This window comes from Mus pahari, chromosome 3, assembly GCF_900095145.1.
Source record: "Mus pahari chromosome 3, PAHARI_EIJ_v1.1, whole genome shotgun sequence".
NCBI lineage: Eukaryota > Metazoa > Chordata > Mammalia > Rodentia > Muridae > Mus > Mus pahari.
The window spans coordinates 140,579,147-140,598,229 of record NC_034592.1 but is presented as its reverse complement, the minus strand read 5'-3'; the positions used below and the strand labels follow the sequence as shown (position 1 = coordinate 140,598,229).

General features: G+C 53.2%; 1 protein-coding gene across 3 annotated transcripts in view; it reads left to right on the top strand.

Moving 5' to 3' along the window:
- Kiaa1755 (KIAA1755 ortholog) overlaps window positions 1-13,434 on the top strand; it is a 32,883-nt gene extending 19,449 nt beyond the window's left edge. For all 3 annotated transcript variants that reach the window (XM_029536929.1, XM_029536928.1, XM_029536930.1), the window contains 7 exons: window positions 1,541-1,657; window positions 3,881-3,979; window positions 4,914-5,062; window positions 6,414-6,552; window positions 8,332-8,454; window positions 9,048-9,260; window positions 12,590-13,434. In XM_029536929.1, the coding sequence (XP_029392789.1) occupies window positions 1,541-1,657; window positions 3,881-3,979; window positions 4,914-5,062; window positions 6,414-6,552; window positions 8,332-8,454; window positions 9,048-9,260; window positions 12,590-13,291 (1,542 nt within the window). In that variant the 3' untranslated portion in view covers window positions 13,292-13,434. The remainder of the gene's footprint in view (window positions 1-1,540; window positions 1,658-3,880; window positions 3,980-4,913; window positions 5,063-6,413; window positions 6,553-8,331; window positions 8,455-9,047; window positions 9,261-12,589) is intronic.
- The last annotated feature ends 5,649 nt before the right edge of the window (window positions 13,435-19,083 follow it).

Here is a 19,083-nt window from a genome sequence, read left to right as displayed (position 1 = left end):
TGCTCATCATTTATCACCTTTTCTTTTCCCCCCGAGACAATCGTATTTCTGAGTTCAAGGCCAGCCTGGTCTACAAAGTGAGTTCCAGGACAGCCAGGGCTACACAGAGAAACCCTGTCTCGAAAAACAAACAAACAAACAAACAAAAAAGAGTTGCCAGGGCCACCCATCTCCCCCTCTGCAGAAGACATTGTCATGTGACCTCTCTGGTATCCCAGCTGTTCCTGGGATGTCCACAGGGCAGAGATCAACTTGTAAGACTCCATCTAGGCAGTCCCTCTCCTTTGCAGATAGGTTAGGGATAAGACTACCAACAGCCTGATGCAGAATTGGAGTCCCCAATGCTCTGGGACCCCCCTCCCTGCATTTCTCCCCCTGATTGATTTAGACATGGCAGACTTAAGGGCTGTGAGAGAGCACCCTGCCCCACAAGGGTGGATGTGGGAACCGACTCCACCTGCTGCAGGAAGTGATTCTGGAGGCCCCCTTCCTCCGGGTTAGAAAACAGGCATGGGGCCCATCAAGGTGGCTTAACAGGTAAAGGCTCACTGGGTGTGGTAGCGCACGCCTTTAATACCAGCACTCGGGAGGCAGAGGCAGGCGGATTTCTGAGTTCGAGGCCAGCTTGGTCTACAGAGTGAGTTTCAGGACAGCCAGGGCTATACAAAGAAACCCTGTCTCAAAAAAACAAAACAAAACAAAAAAACAGGTAAAGGCTCTTGTGGCCAAGCCTGACCACCTGAGTCCAACACATGGGACCTTTTGGTGGAAGGAGGGAAACACCTCCAAAACAGAAAAGAGACACGGGGAGAGTTTGGCATTGCCTCTCAAGTTTGAACCTGCCTCCAGCATCCAGATTGGTTGCCTTGAAAATAACTCTTAAATCCAAGGGCCAGCCTGCCCTGGGCTAGCAGGCAGGTGCTGTGGTAGGATCTGAGTGGGCATATCCCTTGGGATCTTATCCAGGTGTAGGCTCTGATTCAGGGGTTCCTGTGGGGGCTGGGATCCTGCAACTCTTTGCTCAGAGGGGATGATGGGGCTGCTGACTGTGAATAGTCCCTGGAACATCCGGGGTAGCAGATGAGTCTATCCCTGCACCCAAAGCCTACGTATTGGGAGCTCAAACCTGAAACCTTGCTGCCTGGCAAGTGCCTTCTCTGTGTCTCAAGGGACACTGTTATGATTTGGTAACCATCAGCCCCTAGGAGGGAACACCACTGTTATGGGTCACTTGAGAGTAGTGTGAGAACTACATACATTTCATCCCTGGGACAGCAGCTCTGAGAAAGAGTTCTGGATCAATGAGCGCTGCAGTTGATTGATGATGTCTGCCTTGAGCAGAGACTTGGGAGTAACAGTATGTGTGGCTTGTCTGTGCCATTCCAGAATCAGGGTCTGGGTCAAAGGATTTATCAGAGCTTCCAGAGAAGGATCACTGCTCAGAACACCATTCTGTGGAGCCTGCGCAGAGATCTAAGCAGGACTTCCTACATCTCTGGGGAGAGTCCTCTGTTCCTTCTGAGTCTCCTTTTCTCTGCAGGTGGAGGTACTGACGTCGCTGAAGGCCCTCAGAAACCACGTGGACCCTAGCCAGCTGCCGGAGGCTCTGGAGGGCCCCTTTCCCTACCACCACAGCGAGTGGGTGCAGTTCTTTCAGGTGTCTACCCTCAGAGCCTTCGATCTCCAACCTTTCTCCTCTCCCCTTCCCCTCCCTGCCCCATGGGTCCCTCAACCCCGTCAAAAACAGGGTTCAAGAACAGACAGTCATTCAACAAACATTTACAATGAAGGTACAGAGTAGCCCCAGTAAGGCATGAGGCTCTTGAGGCCAGCCTGCTGGGATCCAGTCCAGCTCTGCTCTGCGACGTTGGCTGAGTTTCCCCACCTTTTCTGGGCCGTGCCTTCCTCGTTAGCAAAGTGAGGAATGGGGAGGGTTCCATGGGATTTTTTTTATGAGGACTGAATTGATGTAAGTGACGAGCTTGAAAGGGTATCTGGCACACGTGGAAGACTTCCGCTGTTGTCAGCTGAAAGCAGAATTGATGAGCGCAGACGCGGTGGGTTAGTATGCACTGCCGCCTACAGGGCAGGGAAGGAAACAGCCTCCTGCCTCTCCCCACAAGTTATAACCGCTTCCAGCCAGGGTTGGGGGCAAAGTCACCCCTCCTCGGAGAACCCCTGTCTCCTCAGACAGTGACAAGTGGCTGGTTATCTGATGTTCGTGTAGGCGATCTTGTTTGAATTGTTTGGTTTGCGTTTTCTTGTCAGTGGCCCTGGGATGTGAACAAGGGTCCCGGAGTGAGCCAGGGGAGTGGTGTGCTCTGAGCTTCCAGGCCCAGCCCCTGTTTGTCTGAGACAGGGTCTAGATACATAGCTCAGACCATGTGGCCATTTATTCTTGACTTTGTGGTCCAATTGGCCTTAAACTCAAGAGCCTCCTCCCTCCTGGGTCCCAAGTATTGGGGTAACAGGCCTGTACCCTCATGTCCTGCTGAGTGCGGTATAACTGTGGATTCAACCATCACCGGGATGAAAGTATTTAGCTGGGCACAGTGGCAGAGGCTTGCCATCCATCCCTGCACCTGAGACACGAGGACAAAGAGTTTAAGGTCATCCTTGGCTACATGAGACCCTGTTGCAAGAAGCTAAACAAACAAACGCAGAGAAAACCACCAGTGAGCTGGCCCAGTGGGTAAAAGGGCTTGTCATGTAAGCCTGGTGACCTGAGTTCCATCCGTGGTACCCAAGCAAAGGCAGAAAGGAGAGAACCAACTCCATGACACATCCTCTGAATGACACACACACACACACACACACACACACACACACACACACACGAGAGAGAGAGAGAGAGACAGAGACAGAGACAGAGAGACAGAGAGAGACAGAGAGACAGAGAGAGTGGTGTGCACATCCCTCTTCCAATAAAAACTAAACAAATAAACAAAAACTGGACGTGGGGGGAGAGGGGCATTGATGCCTGGGACCCTCTGCAGGCTTCTCTGGCATCAGGTACCTCAGTCATCACCAGCCAGTTTCTAGTCCCCAGGAAACAGGCAAGGTTCTACAGGACACTTAGCACAGGGTCTTGGGCATTCTGGTTTTGGTGTCCTGGAATCACCCGCCTGAACACGCAGAGGGGAGCAGCGTTTACTTGTGTTTCAGTGGCATGTCCTGCTTCTGGGGTCCAGGTTCCCTCTCCAGAGGCCTCCCATTAACCCCGTGACCTTTGAACTTCAACTTTCAGGCTGTCCCCTTAAGGGGAATCTCACTGGGTGATCCAGAGTGTAAAACTGATGGTGATCATGATTCTGGCAAGCTCTGGGCTCTGTACTCAATCCTGTACACAAATTAGTCCATCAACTCTGCATCCTGCTGTAAAATACGAACCGTAGTTCCCACCTCCCGGAAGTACAGGGAAGCCCAGAGAGGTTACGTAACTCACGTGTGATCTCACAGCTAGCCAGTGGCTCAACGGGGCCAAGGGCGGTTCTCTAGCCTACCCTCACACTTCCATCCTACCCCTTCTGCAAGGACTCCTGGGGCCGGTGAATAGCTCAGGCCTGTCCTCCTTCTCCCCTGGTTCCTGTCCCCCACTGCAGACCACACTGACTTACACTGGTGGCACTGTGGCTTGGAGACTTGGTAGATGTCCTCGGACTGCCCCCGGAGCATTGGCTCATCTGTGGGGTGAGGGGTGGGGTAAAGGTGATAGGAAGAATGGGGCATGGGGGAGGGGTGCTTTCACCAGCTCTCCTGACGGTTCTGATGTGGTGTAAGTAGTAGAAGTGCTGCCTGGTCCCTTCCCAAGTCCCCTGGGGAAAGGCCTCTTCTCTCGGTTCCCTCAGGCTGAGCTCTGCTCTGGCTCCCATCCCTGCAGAAGCTGGACCCGTTCCTCACTGACCTTCGCCAGGCTTCCTCCCTGCTTCAGGCTTCCATCCAAGAGTTTGAGAAGGGGGATCCCCCTGCTGGGGTGCAGGTAAACCTGGAATGCCGGGTGGGGAAGCCACCAGCACACCTCAGGCTCTAAGTCCCAAGAGTGTGTGAGGGGAAGAGACACCTGGTGGGGTGAGGGGCACTCTACTTTTCACTCATTAGTTTTTAGCTAATAGTTCTTGGGCATCCACCATGCACCAATCACCATGCACCCTGCACCCTGCACTGGGGACCCAGCCTGAGGAACTGGCCTGCCTGCCTGTGCCCTGGTGAGGGTCAGGGTGCAGTGGCAGAGTGGCCATTTAAAAGGTAGTTATGAGGGATTGGGGATGTAGCTCAGTGGTGAGTAATTGCCTAGCGTACATGAGTCCCTATGCTGAAAAGGAAAGAAAGGGGTGGGGGAGGGAAGGAAGATAGTACCAGCTGTGCCAAGTGCTGTAAACGTAAGACTGAGTGAGGAGATCGAGGCGGGTGAGTGGTGTTTGAAGACATGGTGCTTAACCGAGGCCTGAAAGAGTGTGTCTTTGAGGTGAAATGAACTCCAGGCAGAGAGCAAGCACGTGCAGCGGCCCTGAGGCAGAGTGTAGCTGTCTGTGGAGCAGAGTTATGGGGAGGCTAAGGACCGCATCTCTGAGAGATGGGCCCCGGAGCTGGGCTGCAGAGCCCAGGGGAGTTTGAAGCAGGGGTCATAGGGTGCCTTTTGTTGTCTTTTTTTTTTTTTTTTTTTTTGGCCTCTAAGGAAACCAGAGAGCATCAGAGAGCTCAACCAAGAGTCTGGGATGGGTGTTCCAGAGAGAAGAGGGAGCTAGCACCAGTGAGGTTACCATGGTGATAGGAGGGCCGTAGCTTCAGGAGATGTGCCAGAGATTGAAGGACAGATGGAGCTGCTTGGACTGGGCTGGGAAAGTCAGGCTCTCTCCCTGTGGGGATCCCTGGAAGAGGAGAATGCACCTCAGGACACCTCCCTCTGTTGGCAGGAGGCTACCAGGTGCCTGAGCAAGTCCAAGGAGCTGATGGAGACGGTGCTGAGGAACCCGGGCCTGCTGGCTCTCCAGAGGGAAGGTGGAACTACTATGGCCAGCTTGCAGCAGGAGGCCAGCGGGCTAAATGCTAACCCCGATGTCAGGTATAGACACCCAGTCTCCCCTCCTTCATTCCCAGTCAGAGTTCAGGAGTGGGGCTAACCTGTGAAGAGAATGCGTAGGGTGAGGTTAGGGACGCCGCCACCTCTGAACCTTGGGGAAAACCTCACCAGCCCCTCCTTCATCTTTAGCCAGTGACAGGCATTGAAGGACTTCCACTCTTGTCTCCCCCCTCCACACATAGACCTCTCCCTTTTCCATCTCCAGCCCCTCACAATGCCTTGTTGTTGTTACCCACCATGCCTCTGCCTCACCTGCTTCGCCCAGCCCATCTTGACTACCTGAGGTCCCTCCAGACCTTTGACCTGGAGTTCCACCAGGGGGCGCTGTGGGCCCACGCTCACCTCGGCGCTTCGCTGTTCCGTGCTCATCCCTGCAGCCCTTGTGGCTCGCCCCGCCTTCAGGAGTTTTGGACTTTCTTCTGATGGATGTCGGATCCGTGACTGGGGTCCCTTGAAAAAGCACCTTTCCTTCCATCATCTTTGTCTGAAAACCGGCTTCCAGGAAGGGGTGGGAGACTCCAGGTTTCTCCCTTCACCAAGCACCGCCAAGGGAGAAGTCCCCTCACTTTAGGTCCTCTGGCTTTGGCCAATTTAAAAATGCCTTGCAGGGCAGGTGGGCCCCAGGTTAAATGCCATTCTTGGCTACATAAGAATTTGAAGCCAGCCTTTGACCCTGAGTCTCTATGGAGACAAAAGAACATCATTTTGGGTTACAGTTGCTACCCTCTCTGCACCTGTTTCCTGTAGAATGGAGGCAGGAAAGATAGGATGTTGCAAATGGGTGAGCGCCATCCAGCCTCCTGGGCCTGAAACTCCACTGAAGGTTTCTCATGACAGAGGGAATGTCCAAGGTCCCCTGGCTGGCCAGAACACCTAAGCAGCACTAGAAAGTTGGACAGTCAGGGCCTCATGCCGGTCTGGGGTGGAATGTGAGCACTGAGCTTCTGGAAGCCCCTGCTCAGATCACTCACTGCTCACAGCCTCTCCAGGAAGTGAGTTCTGTTACTATCCCCACCTTTCAGATGAGGAGCCAGAGACCCCTGAAGTGGTGATGTTGCACAAGGACCTACGCTAGCAGTTAGCAGAGTTGGGGTTCAGACTCAGATCTACCCAGCTGGCTTAATACTCCGCCAAAAAAGAGGGGAATCATTTCAGTTCATGTGGCACCCTCAGGTTTGCCACTGAGGCCCAGAGAAGGCTGGCAACCTGCTCCAGGTCACACAGCAAGTCAGTGGCTGGCAGCCCAGCGGGGGGTCACAGGTTAGGAGGGCAGGCCCTTGCCTGATGAGAGCACATAGAGAGGGGCATCTTTTCACCCTCTTCCCCATCCCAGGAGCCATCTGACCGAGGCTGCTGCCCTGTACAACCTTGTGGATGATCAGCTTCATGACTTGGTCACTGCGTCCAATCAGCTCCTCCGAAGGCTGGAGATCCGCGTCCGCCTGGGCCACCTGGAGACTGTCATCCACCAGGTGAAGGGGAGGGCTACAGGGAACATGGCATTTTTACAGGGCTCACTATGTTCTGGAGTTAATATATCACACTGCAGGCCTTGGTGTTTGGGGCAAGGCAGAAAGCATGCATTCAACCAGTGATTAAGGTATGATCATAAGGACTGCATTTATTGAGCACTAGCCGTGTGCATGCCCTGGACTAGAGTATTTGTGGACATCCTTGTCTTCCAGCATGGTTTCTTACCAGTGGCAAAGGAGCTTTGGGGACTCCCCACCACACGTGGGGAATCCAGGGTCGGCATAGGCTGCCCACTGTGGTTGCACATCTGGAGTCTGATCCTGGAGCTGCTGGTAGCCCTTCACTTGGCTATAGGCCTAAAGTCGACACAGCCCTCTCTGCCTGGGTGCTTCGTCTTGACTCTGGCACCCCCAGGTCACCTGACTGCTCAAGCCTCTGCACCCTCATTTCTAGCCTTGAGTTTTGTGAAGACAATGTAAGTTCATAGGAGCTTGTCAGTGCCCCCGGAGCAAGAATACCTCGTTTCCTTTTCCTGCCGCTATGAGGAAATACCCTGACAAAAGCAGCCAGAGGGAGTTTATTCTGGCTCACATTTCAAGGGTGCGTCATGGTGGGGAAGACAAGGCCCTTGAAACGGCTGGTCATATCACATCCATAATCAGGAATACAGGGCCCAGGGTCCCAGCCAGGGAATGGCGACACCCACAGTGGGCGTGTCTCCCATTGCAATCACCAAAATCAAGATAAACCCGAGGGACTAGTCTCCTAGCTGATCCTATACTCTGTCATGTTCAGACACACATCATAACCATCACAGGGTCAGAGGACCTTTTTATCATCTGTCCCTCGTGCCTATCCATTACCACCCATAAACTGAAGCCAGGGGTGTCAATGACACAGTGAGTTCTTGAAAGACTCTCTGTCATTGGCAGGGGTTTCTCCAGATCCAGTTAAATACCCCTAAGACAGAGGCTGGTCTACCCCAGAGACCAACCTATTATGACCAGTTGACTGTAAGTGATCAGACTGACCCAAGTTTTACCTTCCTGTGACCTCACGCCATCTTGGCTTCCTCCCACAACCATACAGACAGAGGGTCTCCCAGGTGCAGGGCACTCACAGAACCATAGCCCCTCTGGGTTGAGCTGAGCGAGGACATTACTAGGGTTTCCATCCAGGCCCATGACTGGCTGAGGACAAGAACACTTTGGCCCCTCAAGAGGTCGAGGGTCAAGGAGAAGGCTCAGTCAGTGAAGTACTTTACCACACAGGCACATGGACCTGAGTTTGATCCACAGAAGCTACATAAAATGCTGGGTGTACTGGTGTGCGTTGGTAACCTCACTACTGAGGCAGCAGAGGCTGAGACCCTTGGGGCTCACTGGCCAGCCAGGCCTAGCCTAATTGGTAAACCCCAGAGCCCAGTGAGAGACCCTGTATAATAAATAAATAAATAAATAAATAAATAAATAAATAAATAAATGGTGGTCAGCTCCTAAGGGAGCAATACCTAGGTTGACATCTGAACTCCATATACAAGTGCACTCACATATGAATACCCGCACATGCACACATACACACATACATACATACACATATGCACACATCTACACACACACATCTACACACATACATATACACACATATATATACACACATACACACATATACATGCACACACACAGACACATACATGTATCTACACACAAGGAAGTAAGCAGGTATCCTGATGTGACTCCTTACCCCACATCACACTTTAACCATTGTCTTCTGCCCAGGTCAGTGACTGGATGGCAGGAGAAGGCAGCCAGAGTCTGCAGGCGCTCGCTCCTGTGGATGTATGTGCAGAGACAGTAGAGAAAGTCCATGCTGAGTTTGAGGATTTCTTCCTGCAGGTTGTGGTATGTTCTAAGACCCAAGTTGCCAAGAGGGTGTTGGGGTGGGGTCAGCTAGATCCTGGATGCAGGGATAGGAAAATGCAAGGGAGCTTCCAGGTGCAGCAGGGAGCAGCCTGGACCACAGAGCCAACACCTGAGGTTCTGCCTCCTCCAGGAAGTCCTCCAAGACCTAGTACCAAGAAGTCGGAACCCCTGGTGGTTTCTCAAAACCAATGCAGGTTCCAAGGCCCAGACCTAAGCCTGCTGGGTCAGCATAGAAAGACAGGATATCACATTTGCGATGACACAGGTGGCCTTGGGCTGTCACAGTTATCAGGGAACTCCAGACACTGGAGGATGGAGCTAGCCTGGACACAGCAGAGAGGGATGTTGGGGATCAAAGCCTCTGACCCAGGCATGAGTGTCACAGAACCTTCCCGAAGACTGTGGCCTTCCAGGGCAAAGGCTTGGACTGTTGGATGTATGACAGCTCCTGTGTTAACCTTTGGCTGTGGACTAAACTTTGTAGATAGGGAAACTGAGGCTCTTGGTCCATGGAGACGCCTGACTGCTGGGTGCATCCTAAGGTCGGAGTTGAGCGTTCTTTTCTTTCTCAGGCCCAGTACCGCCAGGGCCTCGAACTGTCCAAGCAGGCGGCCCAGCTGGGAGCTGCAGAGGAAGGGGCAGGTGAGACAGGGCTCCCAGACCTGGCAGCCTTCGCCTCCACCCAGCAGGCCTTCCAAGCCAGGCTGACACACTTCTACATGGCGGCTGAGAGGCAGCGCACTGACCTGGAGACCCTGCTCCATCTCCACCGCTTCAGAAGGAAGGTGAGTGGGCCTCCTGGGTCATCGGCACAAAGCGCCACCCTCCCACTGGGGTGGCACAGGGTCGGGGAGGCCTGGACACAACACTAGGCACCTTGTGAGAGCCATTCCCACAGTGGTAAGAGGGAAGAGGTGTGACATGGGACGTGCCTGGGTCCTTCTCCAAGAGAGATAGAATGGCAGCAGGTATCCTTATCTAAGTGTGTAAGTTAGAAAGGACACCAGTCTGAGCGTACACCTGTAAATGAGTTCTTCACACATGTGGGTGCCTCAGGGCCACCTGCATTGTGCCCAGTTCACAGGTGAGAAAACCAAGGCCCAGAAAAAGTCCGTTACTTGGGTAGGATTAAGCAGTGGCTGAGTAGGATTTGACTTCCAAGTTTCACCTCCTAAATCCACATAAACACCACCCCCATTTTTCTAATGGAAAAACTGAGGTCTATAAACAAAAAAAGCAGGCTGGGAGGGCTGGGACCCAGCTGGACGGGAAGCCGCCTGGCTGCCTTGTGCCCTCAGCTGCCCCTTGAACTTGCCAAGAGGGACAGAGCGTGGGAGGAGCTTGACCTCACCCCCAGCTGTTGGCTGGCTGGGCATGAAGGGACGGATTGGAACATAGGGAGGTTTCAGAGGAGACAGTAGGAGGGACCCAGACAACTCACGCATGCCTGGGGACCCGGAGGACAGGGCTTCTCTGTCTGTCTCCTCGGGTTAGGGACAAAGCAGGCAGATGTCAACTGTGGCAGTGAAGGGATACCCTCCCCCCTCCCCCGCCACAGAGAGCATGGGAGAGCAGAGTCCAGAACCTAGAGACATGGGCCACCTGTGCCCATGTAGGCTGAGAGGCCACCAGAGCTGCCCCCACTGCTCTGAGCCTCCACTTCCATTGATAATAAAAGTGGCTAGTGCTGATGTTGGGTTCCCGGTGCCAGCCTCTGTGCCAATTGTTGTCATACCAACCCTATGCTGAAAACAGAGAGGTTAGACGACTCACCCAAAGCCACACAGCTGGCAGGTGGCAGGCCTTGGGCTTGAATGTATTCCCAGCCAGATGGTAGGAGAAGCAAATTTGAGCTGGAGAGAAAGAAGGCTCAGTGGTTGTGAGCACTGACTGCTCTACTAGAAGACTCAGGCTCGATTCCCAGCATCCACATAATGGCTCACAAAGGACCATAACTCCCATAATACACTCTTCTGATTTCCCTGGGCGCTAGGCATACACACGATACACAGACATTCATGCAAGATACTCACTTGTGAAAAGTAAAAAAAAATTTTTAAAGTCAGCAGAGTAGATGTAAGGAACCCCCAGAGCAGTGTGTCAAGGGCATCTGGAAGCTTCTCTCTGCCCAGTGATTACTGCCCACTTCCTCCCTGAGACCTTCCCCCCACATCAACCAAACTCCCCAGCACTACAGGCTTTTGAGCCTGCTATTCCCACTGCCTGGAAAGCTTTTCCTTGGCCGGCGAAGCTGAGCCCTGTGCAGATTGCTACACCTCCCGTTCTATAGCTTCACAGTGCTCCCGAGGACCTGACATAACCCCGCAGCATGTCACTCGCTTGTCCCTGATGTGCCCTGTGGGTTGTAGGCTCCCTGAGGCTGCAGAGCATACTTGGCGTTCATAGAGGGTCAACCTGAGATGGGCAAAAGGGAGGGAGAGAGAAGAAGGCAGCCTGGGCCTGTGAGAAGGCAGCACTCGTCTAGGTTGGGAGGGCATCGTGGAAGGGGACAGGTCTGACTGTCCCCCTGTCCATCTCTGGAGGTTTGATCAAGGCTGGACACCGAGGCTCTGACTGCTCCCCTGTGTGACTGGGGAGTTGGATACGGTGTCCGCGTCACTGGCCATGACTGTCAGTCAGGCTTGGCTGGGATGATGGAGCCACAGACAGGACTCTGCCCAGGTGGGGCGCCCAGGCACCGGACCTCCTGCCCTAAATAATCCTAACTCGATTCACCGCTAAGGGAGATTTATGATGCCGTGAGTTTTGAGTGCTACCGTGAATATGAGGCCATTTATCTAAAGGCAAGCTCCCCTGATACACAGAAAGACGCCTCCTCCCAGCAAATGGCTCCGCTGTCCCCCGGCCAGTGGCTTGCTGTCGGCCCTAAATTAATGGAGAGAGAGATTATCCTTTACGTGAGCTACTGTAGCAAGCCAGAGGCTTGTGGGGGGTAAAAATGAGGGGGGTGTCGGAAAAAGGCAGAATCACATGACAGGCAGAGGCCCAGCTGGTGTACGGGCTGTGGGGCCTGCTGGGCTGACCGCCCACCCTTGCCTCAGCCAGTTTTTCTATGGATGCAAAGAACAGAACTGTAGGGGCAGACCAGATCTGGGATGGGATTCCGTCTCCTCCTTGCCGCACAGCATGACTTGGGGCAAGTGATTTCAGTGCATTGAGCCTCAGTTTTCCACTTTGTGAAATGGGCTGTAAACCAGCTCATAGTAGTGACACAGGACACTCATGGAACCGGGCAAACAGATGACACTTGGGATGCATTAGGGATGGTTCTCCCTCAGTGTCTCAGCTCCCCGGCCCCCAGGCTGTGAATTAAAACTAAAGTCTCAAGGCAGGTAGGGAAATGCTCTCCCATCAAGTCATGCCCCTTTCCATTTGGAGACACACTTCTTAAGTTGTCCAGGCTAGATTTGAACTGGCTGTATAGCCCACGAAGACTTTGAGTGTATCATCCTCTAGCCTTGACTTTCTGAGTGGCCAGGACAGTCTTACCTCGCCGGGCCTGTCTATACTCAGTTTGTATGTGTGTGTGCCACCCATGTGCCTTTGGAGGTCAGACCTCAGGTTCTCAACTTCCACGTTTTTTGAAACAGTGTCTTGACATTTGCCACCGAGCATACTGGGCCAGCTGGCCCTAGAGCTGGGTGGGTGGGGGGTCGTCCTGCCTCGGCTTCCCCATCCCATATCATGGGCACTGGAATTTCAGTTGTAAGCTCCATCAGGCAGCCTTACATGGGTTCTGGGGATTTGAACTCAGGTCCTCACACTTGTGCTGCATACACTTTACCCACTGAGCCCTCTCCCCATCCCGGCTCTCAGTTTAAAGAGGGTTCTCCTGGTCATTTCTGTAGCTCTTGATTGACAGTATGCCCTGCTGGCCTGTAGATTTGTTAGAAGGGGCCTGAAGAGCCCAGGGTTGTTAGAGGCTATTTGCAGGGGGGCAGCCCCACGGAGCCTACAGGAAAGGGGACAGTGGTCACCACAGTAAGCAGGTTATTGTTAGATGCATGCTAGTTCGCTCAGCCACACTGTCTCAAAGCTCAGAGACTCATCATCTTTACGGAGCCTACACCTCCCTTTCTCTTCCTGTCCTTAGATGTCCCGGTTCCACACGGACTGCCAGAACCTGCTGACCCAGCTCAGCCTGGGCAAGGCCATGAAGGCCAGCCCTGGGGACCAGCTCCACCTCCGCCTCCACTGCTACCTGAAGCGCCTGGCTTCTGAGTTCCAGACGGAGAAACTCCTGGCCATGAAGCTCCAGGTGGCCTCCCTGAGCCAGCCTGGCCTGGGCCAGGAGGTGTGGGAAGAGGCCCAGGAGCGGCACCAGGAGATCCAGAGCTTGCTGAGGAAGGCACTAGCCTACTGCCCATGCTCAGAGGTTCCCGCTGCCCACGTGGCACTCATAGACCGAAGCAGGCCAGTGGCTAAGGGTCAGGGTCTGCCTAGAGAAGTGGGTTCCAAATGGGACAGGTCTCTACAGGACTCCCTGGCTGTGGATCATGTGTTCAAATCCCAACGGTCTCCCTGGACCCCTCAAGGGGAGCAGAGCAGAAATATGTGTGCAGGCCTGCTATCCCCAGAACCTGGCCAGTCTGGAGACACTGAGGAAGTCAGGGGCACCCCCAAGCTCCCTGATCCCACCCTGGAGCGGCTCCTTGCCTCCCTCTTCTCCTGGCCCCACCTTCCCAAGCAGAGCAAGGCCTCCCGTCCAACTGGGGGGAGCTTTTCCTCGGAAGGGACAGGCTCACAGACATCCCTGGAGGACTCACCCCACACAAGTCCTCCTGCGTCCCTCTAACTGGATCTGAACCACCACACCAGCTCTGGGGGCTGTGACAGAATTGACAGAGGGATCTGCAGAGCCCATGCCACCCCCTCAAACATGGCCATGGTGCAATGTTAGGACCGCCTTCCGGCTCCAGAAAACTCCAAGACAATGGATTGTTACCCACACAGAACAGTGCGTGTGGAAATTAGAATCCAGACTCAATAAAAGGAGATTTATTATTATTATTATTATTATTATTATTATTATTATTATTATTATTATTATTATTAAGGGTTGAGACTGCAGAGTCTCATATGGCAAGGCCAGCCGGGGTCACCTTGTCAAGGAATTGGCCTTAGGCAGCCCAAACTACCACTCACTTGGATAATAAAGTAGGCAGGGCCTCTTGTCTTGATGATCCCCAGATTAACAGACCTTAAGACAAGGACTTTGCATTTGGCAGTGACCCCAGGAGCCACCAGGAGGAGGGTAGGCAGAGGGAGGGAATTTGTCAGGCAAGTTCCATCTAGCTGAGGCCTGTCGGGAGACAGCAAGGACAACAGCTGGACCCTTGAGACGCTCCTCTGAGGTGGAGCATCACAACACGCATACTTCTAGGAGCTGGCTCTGGTGGGCAAGGGCAGCGACCTGGAGGGTGGATTCAATGGACAAAGACTATTAGAGCTACAGCACCTAGCTTTTTACAGGGCTGCATAGCGCCTCCTAGTGCCACCTTTAAGCACTGACATACTGGAACTATTCACAGGGCTCTAAATCCGTCTTCACTACTGAGATGGCCTCCTGGCAGCCCCGGCTGAGTGTCCAAGCCCTGAGAGAAAAGTTGAATAGCTATTCTGCCACCAGTGAGGATGAGACAGGGACAGAGAAAGCCTGAACCATACTCTGGAGGATGAGGTGCCTCAGGAGACATCTCAGCCCCAAACAGTTTTAAGAATCTTCTCTAAGACTGGATATCTCTAAGCACAGCCTGAGGTCTGCCTGCTTCAGACCCACCAGTGGAGGTGATTGTAAGGAAGGATGCCCAGGGACTGACATCCCCTCTGTAAAAACACTAAAGCCAGGCTCTGAGCCTGGGGGACGCTGGAGGCTGTACTGGGGCCACCTGCTCCGTGTTTTCTAGGTGGTTGCGGTCTATTCTGCTATCACAGATTGCCACAGGCTGTATGACTTACAAACAACGGAAAGTTTTTGGATTGACAGTTGTAGGAACTGGGGGGAGTCCAAGGTCAAGGGGCTGCCTCTTGTGAGATCCACCTCCAGTGCAAGCATCACCTGTAGATGGAGCTTACGTGAAGAGGGGGAAGGGTCAAACGCATCCTTATGAGAAGGCCACTCCCACGTTAATCTTGAGGGAGGACAGCATGCACCCTCTTGACCTTTCCACCTCCATCTCTCAGGTTTCCGACGTGTGAATTTCAGGGACTCTCGAAACCCAGGGTAGTTCCCTCGGGAAGTTCTTGGGGCTCCAGACTCCAAGCAGCTCAGCTTAGCATTCTCCACCCAAGCCTCGCATCCAGAAGGCTGAGGATGCTCTAGGAATTTGATCAGCCATCTCCATCCAAGCCTGTCACCCCAGAGGGGGGCCTAAGGCTCTTAAGCTGTTGTTACCATAGCAACAGCATCCAGCCAGTGAAGACCACAGGCTTGGTGCAGGAAACCTGGGGAGAAAGAACACAAGCTGCTTTTAGCTAGACCCACAACTACTGCTGGGAATGAGGACAGGATGAGGGTGGGGGGGAGGATGGGTGAGCCTAGGATGGTTGGGTAGGAGGGGGCCCCCAAGGTCTTGCACATTATCCTGTTTCCAAAAAGAGTTGAACCTCAACTACTGACCTGCTCATAGCAGCTCCTAGGGAGAAGGGGTACCGACATAGAATATGGGTGAATGATATTCAAAAATGAGGAGGAGCTGGGTAGATGGCAGTGGGTGAAGTGCTTGTGAAGTTCTTACTGTGCAAGTATCAGATCCCCATTATGGCGTGGCAGTACATGCCTATCAGCTTGAGCAGTGGGGCGGAGGAGACAGGCAGGTCCCCAGGCTCACTGGCCAGCCAGATTAGCTGAACAAGTGATCTCCAGATTCCATGAAAGACAGAGCAAGGTGGGGAGAAAGAACAGTCGTCCACGTGTGGCCTACATGTGTATAGGCGATAGCTCCCAAGTGCGCGTGCGTGCGTATACCTGCAAGAATTTAACAATAAAAAACAAGGAATCAGCTGGTGTTTCAGTTGCATCCAGCTTTGTGCTGAGGTCCTTAAAACTCTGCAAGTCTGCTCAGCTGACTGCATCCCCACGGCCCTGTGGAGTTGGCATCAATTTCCCATCATTTTCCAGAGGAGGAAGCCAAGACCTCTAGGGACATGGGGATGACTTGTCTGATGTGACAGCAAGTGACTGATGTAGACCTTATATGTGACACTGATGCCTTGGCCACCACAGGCAAGCTGGAGCCGATTGCTGGGTGCCGGTGGCTGTGGGTTTGTCTCTTTTGTGCGCCTGCTGTCCTTGGCCATTAGCATATGCTGGGAGTCATGGTTCTCTGGTGGTACTTACACCAGGACCTCTGGTGGAACAGACCTAGAAAATGGTTAATGGTGAGGACCTGAATTGACTGCCCAGGCTGCATCAGTCACAGGCTGTGTGTCCTGAGCCAAATGAAGTAAGTACCTCTCTGTTTCTTAAGGGTGTCCTTACTTGTAGATTGAAATCTGCAGGGCCTCGGAGGCTTGTTGAGAATTGGCTTGTGGGAATTCCTCAGATAGACACTGGGACATAGTAACTGCTCACTCAATGGTAGCTAGATTCGTGACTTTGGCATCAGCCCTGCCAGCTCCTGTTATTGTTACCTGGAATATCCAGGAAGCTCTCTCTCCAGAGCCCCAGCGAAATCCGCTACTGACTCCCCAGCTCTGTCTCTCCAAGTCATGTGGCTTCCTGTGTTTTCTGAATCCCCGGTTGACTCTTGAAGACCACAGGGACTTAATTTATTGGCAAGGTGGAAACATGGCAAAGAGTTCCCATGCATGGGAAGTAGTCCCATGGCCACAGCTTCAAATAGCAAAGCCTTGTCCCCAGAGGTTGCTCTGAGAGATGGAGCCTGTGGTGCTCCTCCATGGGACTTTAGGTTTGTAACCTGCTGTGGGGGAAGAAAAGTGGAGTTCATAGAGACCCTTACGTAGGCCAGTGATGTGACTAATTATCCCACTGTCTCAGGACCCCTTTCCTGCCTGAGGAAACGGGAGGCTGGGGACAGCTGAAGGAGCATAGCCTGAGATGTCAGAGCAACCCCAGGCAAGTAGCTCCTTATATCTGATGGCCAGACTCCCTCATTTATCAAATGGGCTCTGGATGGATGGAAACCCTTTCCACCTTGGGAAACACAAAGCCGTGGCCTCGAACCCAGGCTCACTGGCCTGATGTTCTCAGTAGAAGGCTACTCTCCATATTCCCATCTATCAAATGGGTTGACAAGCCTGCTGGGTCAAGAAGCTGGTGTCTGGATCCCCGAGTTCAGCACTAAGACTTTCCGAGGTAGTAAAAAAATTAATTGGGGGTCACAAACCTTTACCATAAGCCTTAGTCAGCACCAGAGCTGAGCGGATACCAATGCTCTGAGCTACCTTGTCTATTTCCCAGTCAATAGCCCTGAGCTATGATGACGTGCCATGTTTCACTGGGCCCCTCTTACTCAGACTGCCCAGTCCTCATGGCCAGTTCTTACCATCCCTTACACAGAATCTTCTCCTCTCTCCTCCTCTTCTCTCCTGGTGGATCTCTGCCTCAGACCCTCAGACCCTCAGACCCTCAGACCCCCACTTGGGGACGGAAGCCCTGCCTACCCCAATTCTGTCAAGCTGCAGGATGTTGACATTATTCAAGGAACGAGCTTACAGAGCGTCATTTGGGGTGTGTGGGGATCTCCTCGTCCCTGGGGGTGACCCGACTTTGGGGGCCAGTGTCTCTAGCACTATAAAGCACAGCAAACCCCAGCACCTTTCCTTTCTGCAGCCGTCAGTCCTGTGAAGGGGCAAAGCTTTGAGTGTGATCTTGGCAAAGGTGGCAACAGAGATGGGACTGAGCCCAAAGGGAAACTGAGGCCCTGCACAGTGCTTTTCCGCGTGGCCATTTCCTCTTCTGATGTTCACCTCATCCCCGATGGTATTGCAGTTATCCTCTGAGACACTCCCATTTCCCCGACAAGATGGTGGATGTCTGGGTAGGGAGGCTGGTTCAAGGACAGATAACTGGGCAAGGGGTGGAGAGAAGGGAGCTCGGACCCACATATCTGATCAGTGTGGCATCTGGGACAACAAGGAGCCTGACCAGAGAGCGCCATCCGCTCTGAGGTAGTCAGTACCCACTCTGAGCCCACTAATTGCTCACTCCAGATGTAGAGGGGACAGCTGGCCCGGGTCAAGGCACAGTCTGCCCTCAAGAAATAGGGCTGTGCTGTTCCCAGGGGCTGTAAGCTGGCTCCCTGCCCAGGACAAACCGTCCAGCCCAGAGCCCCACCCTTACCCAGCTGAAAAATAGCGCAATACATGCTGAGGACAGCAGCACTGAGGGGGTGCGGGTGACTCTGGAGGGTGAACACCGACCTCCTCAGGCCTCACTGTCCCCATCCACGAAATGGGGGTGCAATGCTGAGATAGACTCAGAAGCACCCAGTTGGTCTCCACACCTGGCCCCTGCCTGGCTCATGGCTCCTGGACCCTGGCGGGTCTCCAGAGGAGTGAGAGGGTCTCTGAGTGTGAATGGGGAATACGATCAACAACCCTTAAAAATCCCATCTGTGGAACCAAGGAAGACGGAGGGGCTGAAAGTCACACTGGTCGCTCTCCCACAGCCTTTGGCTCACCAGTGAGAGCAGCCTTATGTGATCTTTGTAAAGAGTCCAAGGCTTGGGTCAGAGAAGCTGCCACAGGCTGGGCACTGGGGAACAGAGGAGGATAGAGAGCCCAGCTGGGCACAAGGCTTTTTGCCTCTTGGCTTGCCTTGTTCTTTCCATAGCTCCTATCAGGACATTCCTCTTTACCGTTGTAGTTGGCCTATACGTACAAGTGTGTCCCCAAGTCCTGTGATCTGTCTCGGCAAAGAGACGACGCCCAAGGAGGGGTGTGGGGTCCCCAACTTAGTCACAGATCAAGGCAGGTGATTGGCATCCAAAGTTGGAACTGTCCTGTGGGCCCAAGCTGGTGGCCTATGCCATCCAACTCTGACCTTAAAAAGGCAGTGCCACCCTGACCTGAGTTGAAGAATGCCTGCCCAGGGTCCATCAGAGAACTGATAGTTTATGGAAGAACTCCATGGCCTTAGGCTTTTTTTAGAGAGATCTAGTGACCTGTGGTGAAGGACTGACCCCTGATGGAGTGGAGGCAGGATGGCAGGGTGGTCATGGGTATTGTCACTGGAAGCTCCCTTCTACCCTCCCTACCCTGCCTCCCTCTCCACACACTAACAACCCATCCTGGCACGGAGGAGAGGAACAACATGCCCTTGAACCTCTCCAGAACTCTAAACACACTATAAAAATAGAAGGAAAACTTACATGAAAACATCATTAAAGAGCCTTTTAAAGATGGCGCCGACCTGTCCCAGAGCGGGACTGAGCCCAGTTGCTGCTGAGTGGCTCTGGCTGCTTCTGACTGCAAGAGACAGGCCATTGTACCATGCCCAGAGACTCAGGTGCATAACGGGAGGTGCACATTCTTCTTCTTCTTCTTCTTCTTCTTCTTCTTCTTCTTCTTCTTCTTCTTCTTCTTCTTCTTCTTCTTCTTCTTCTTCTTCTTCTTCTTCTTTCT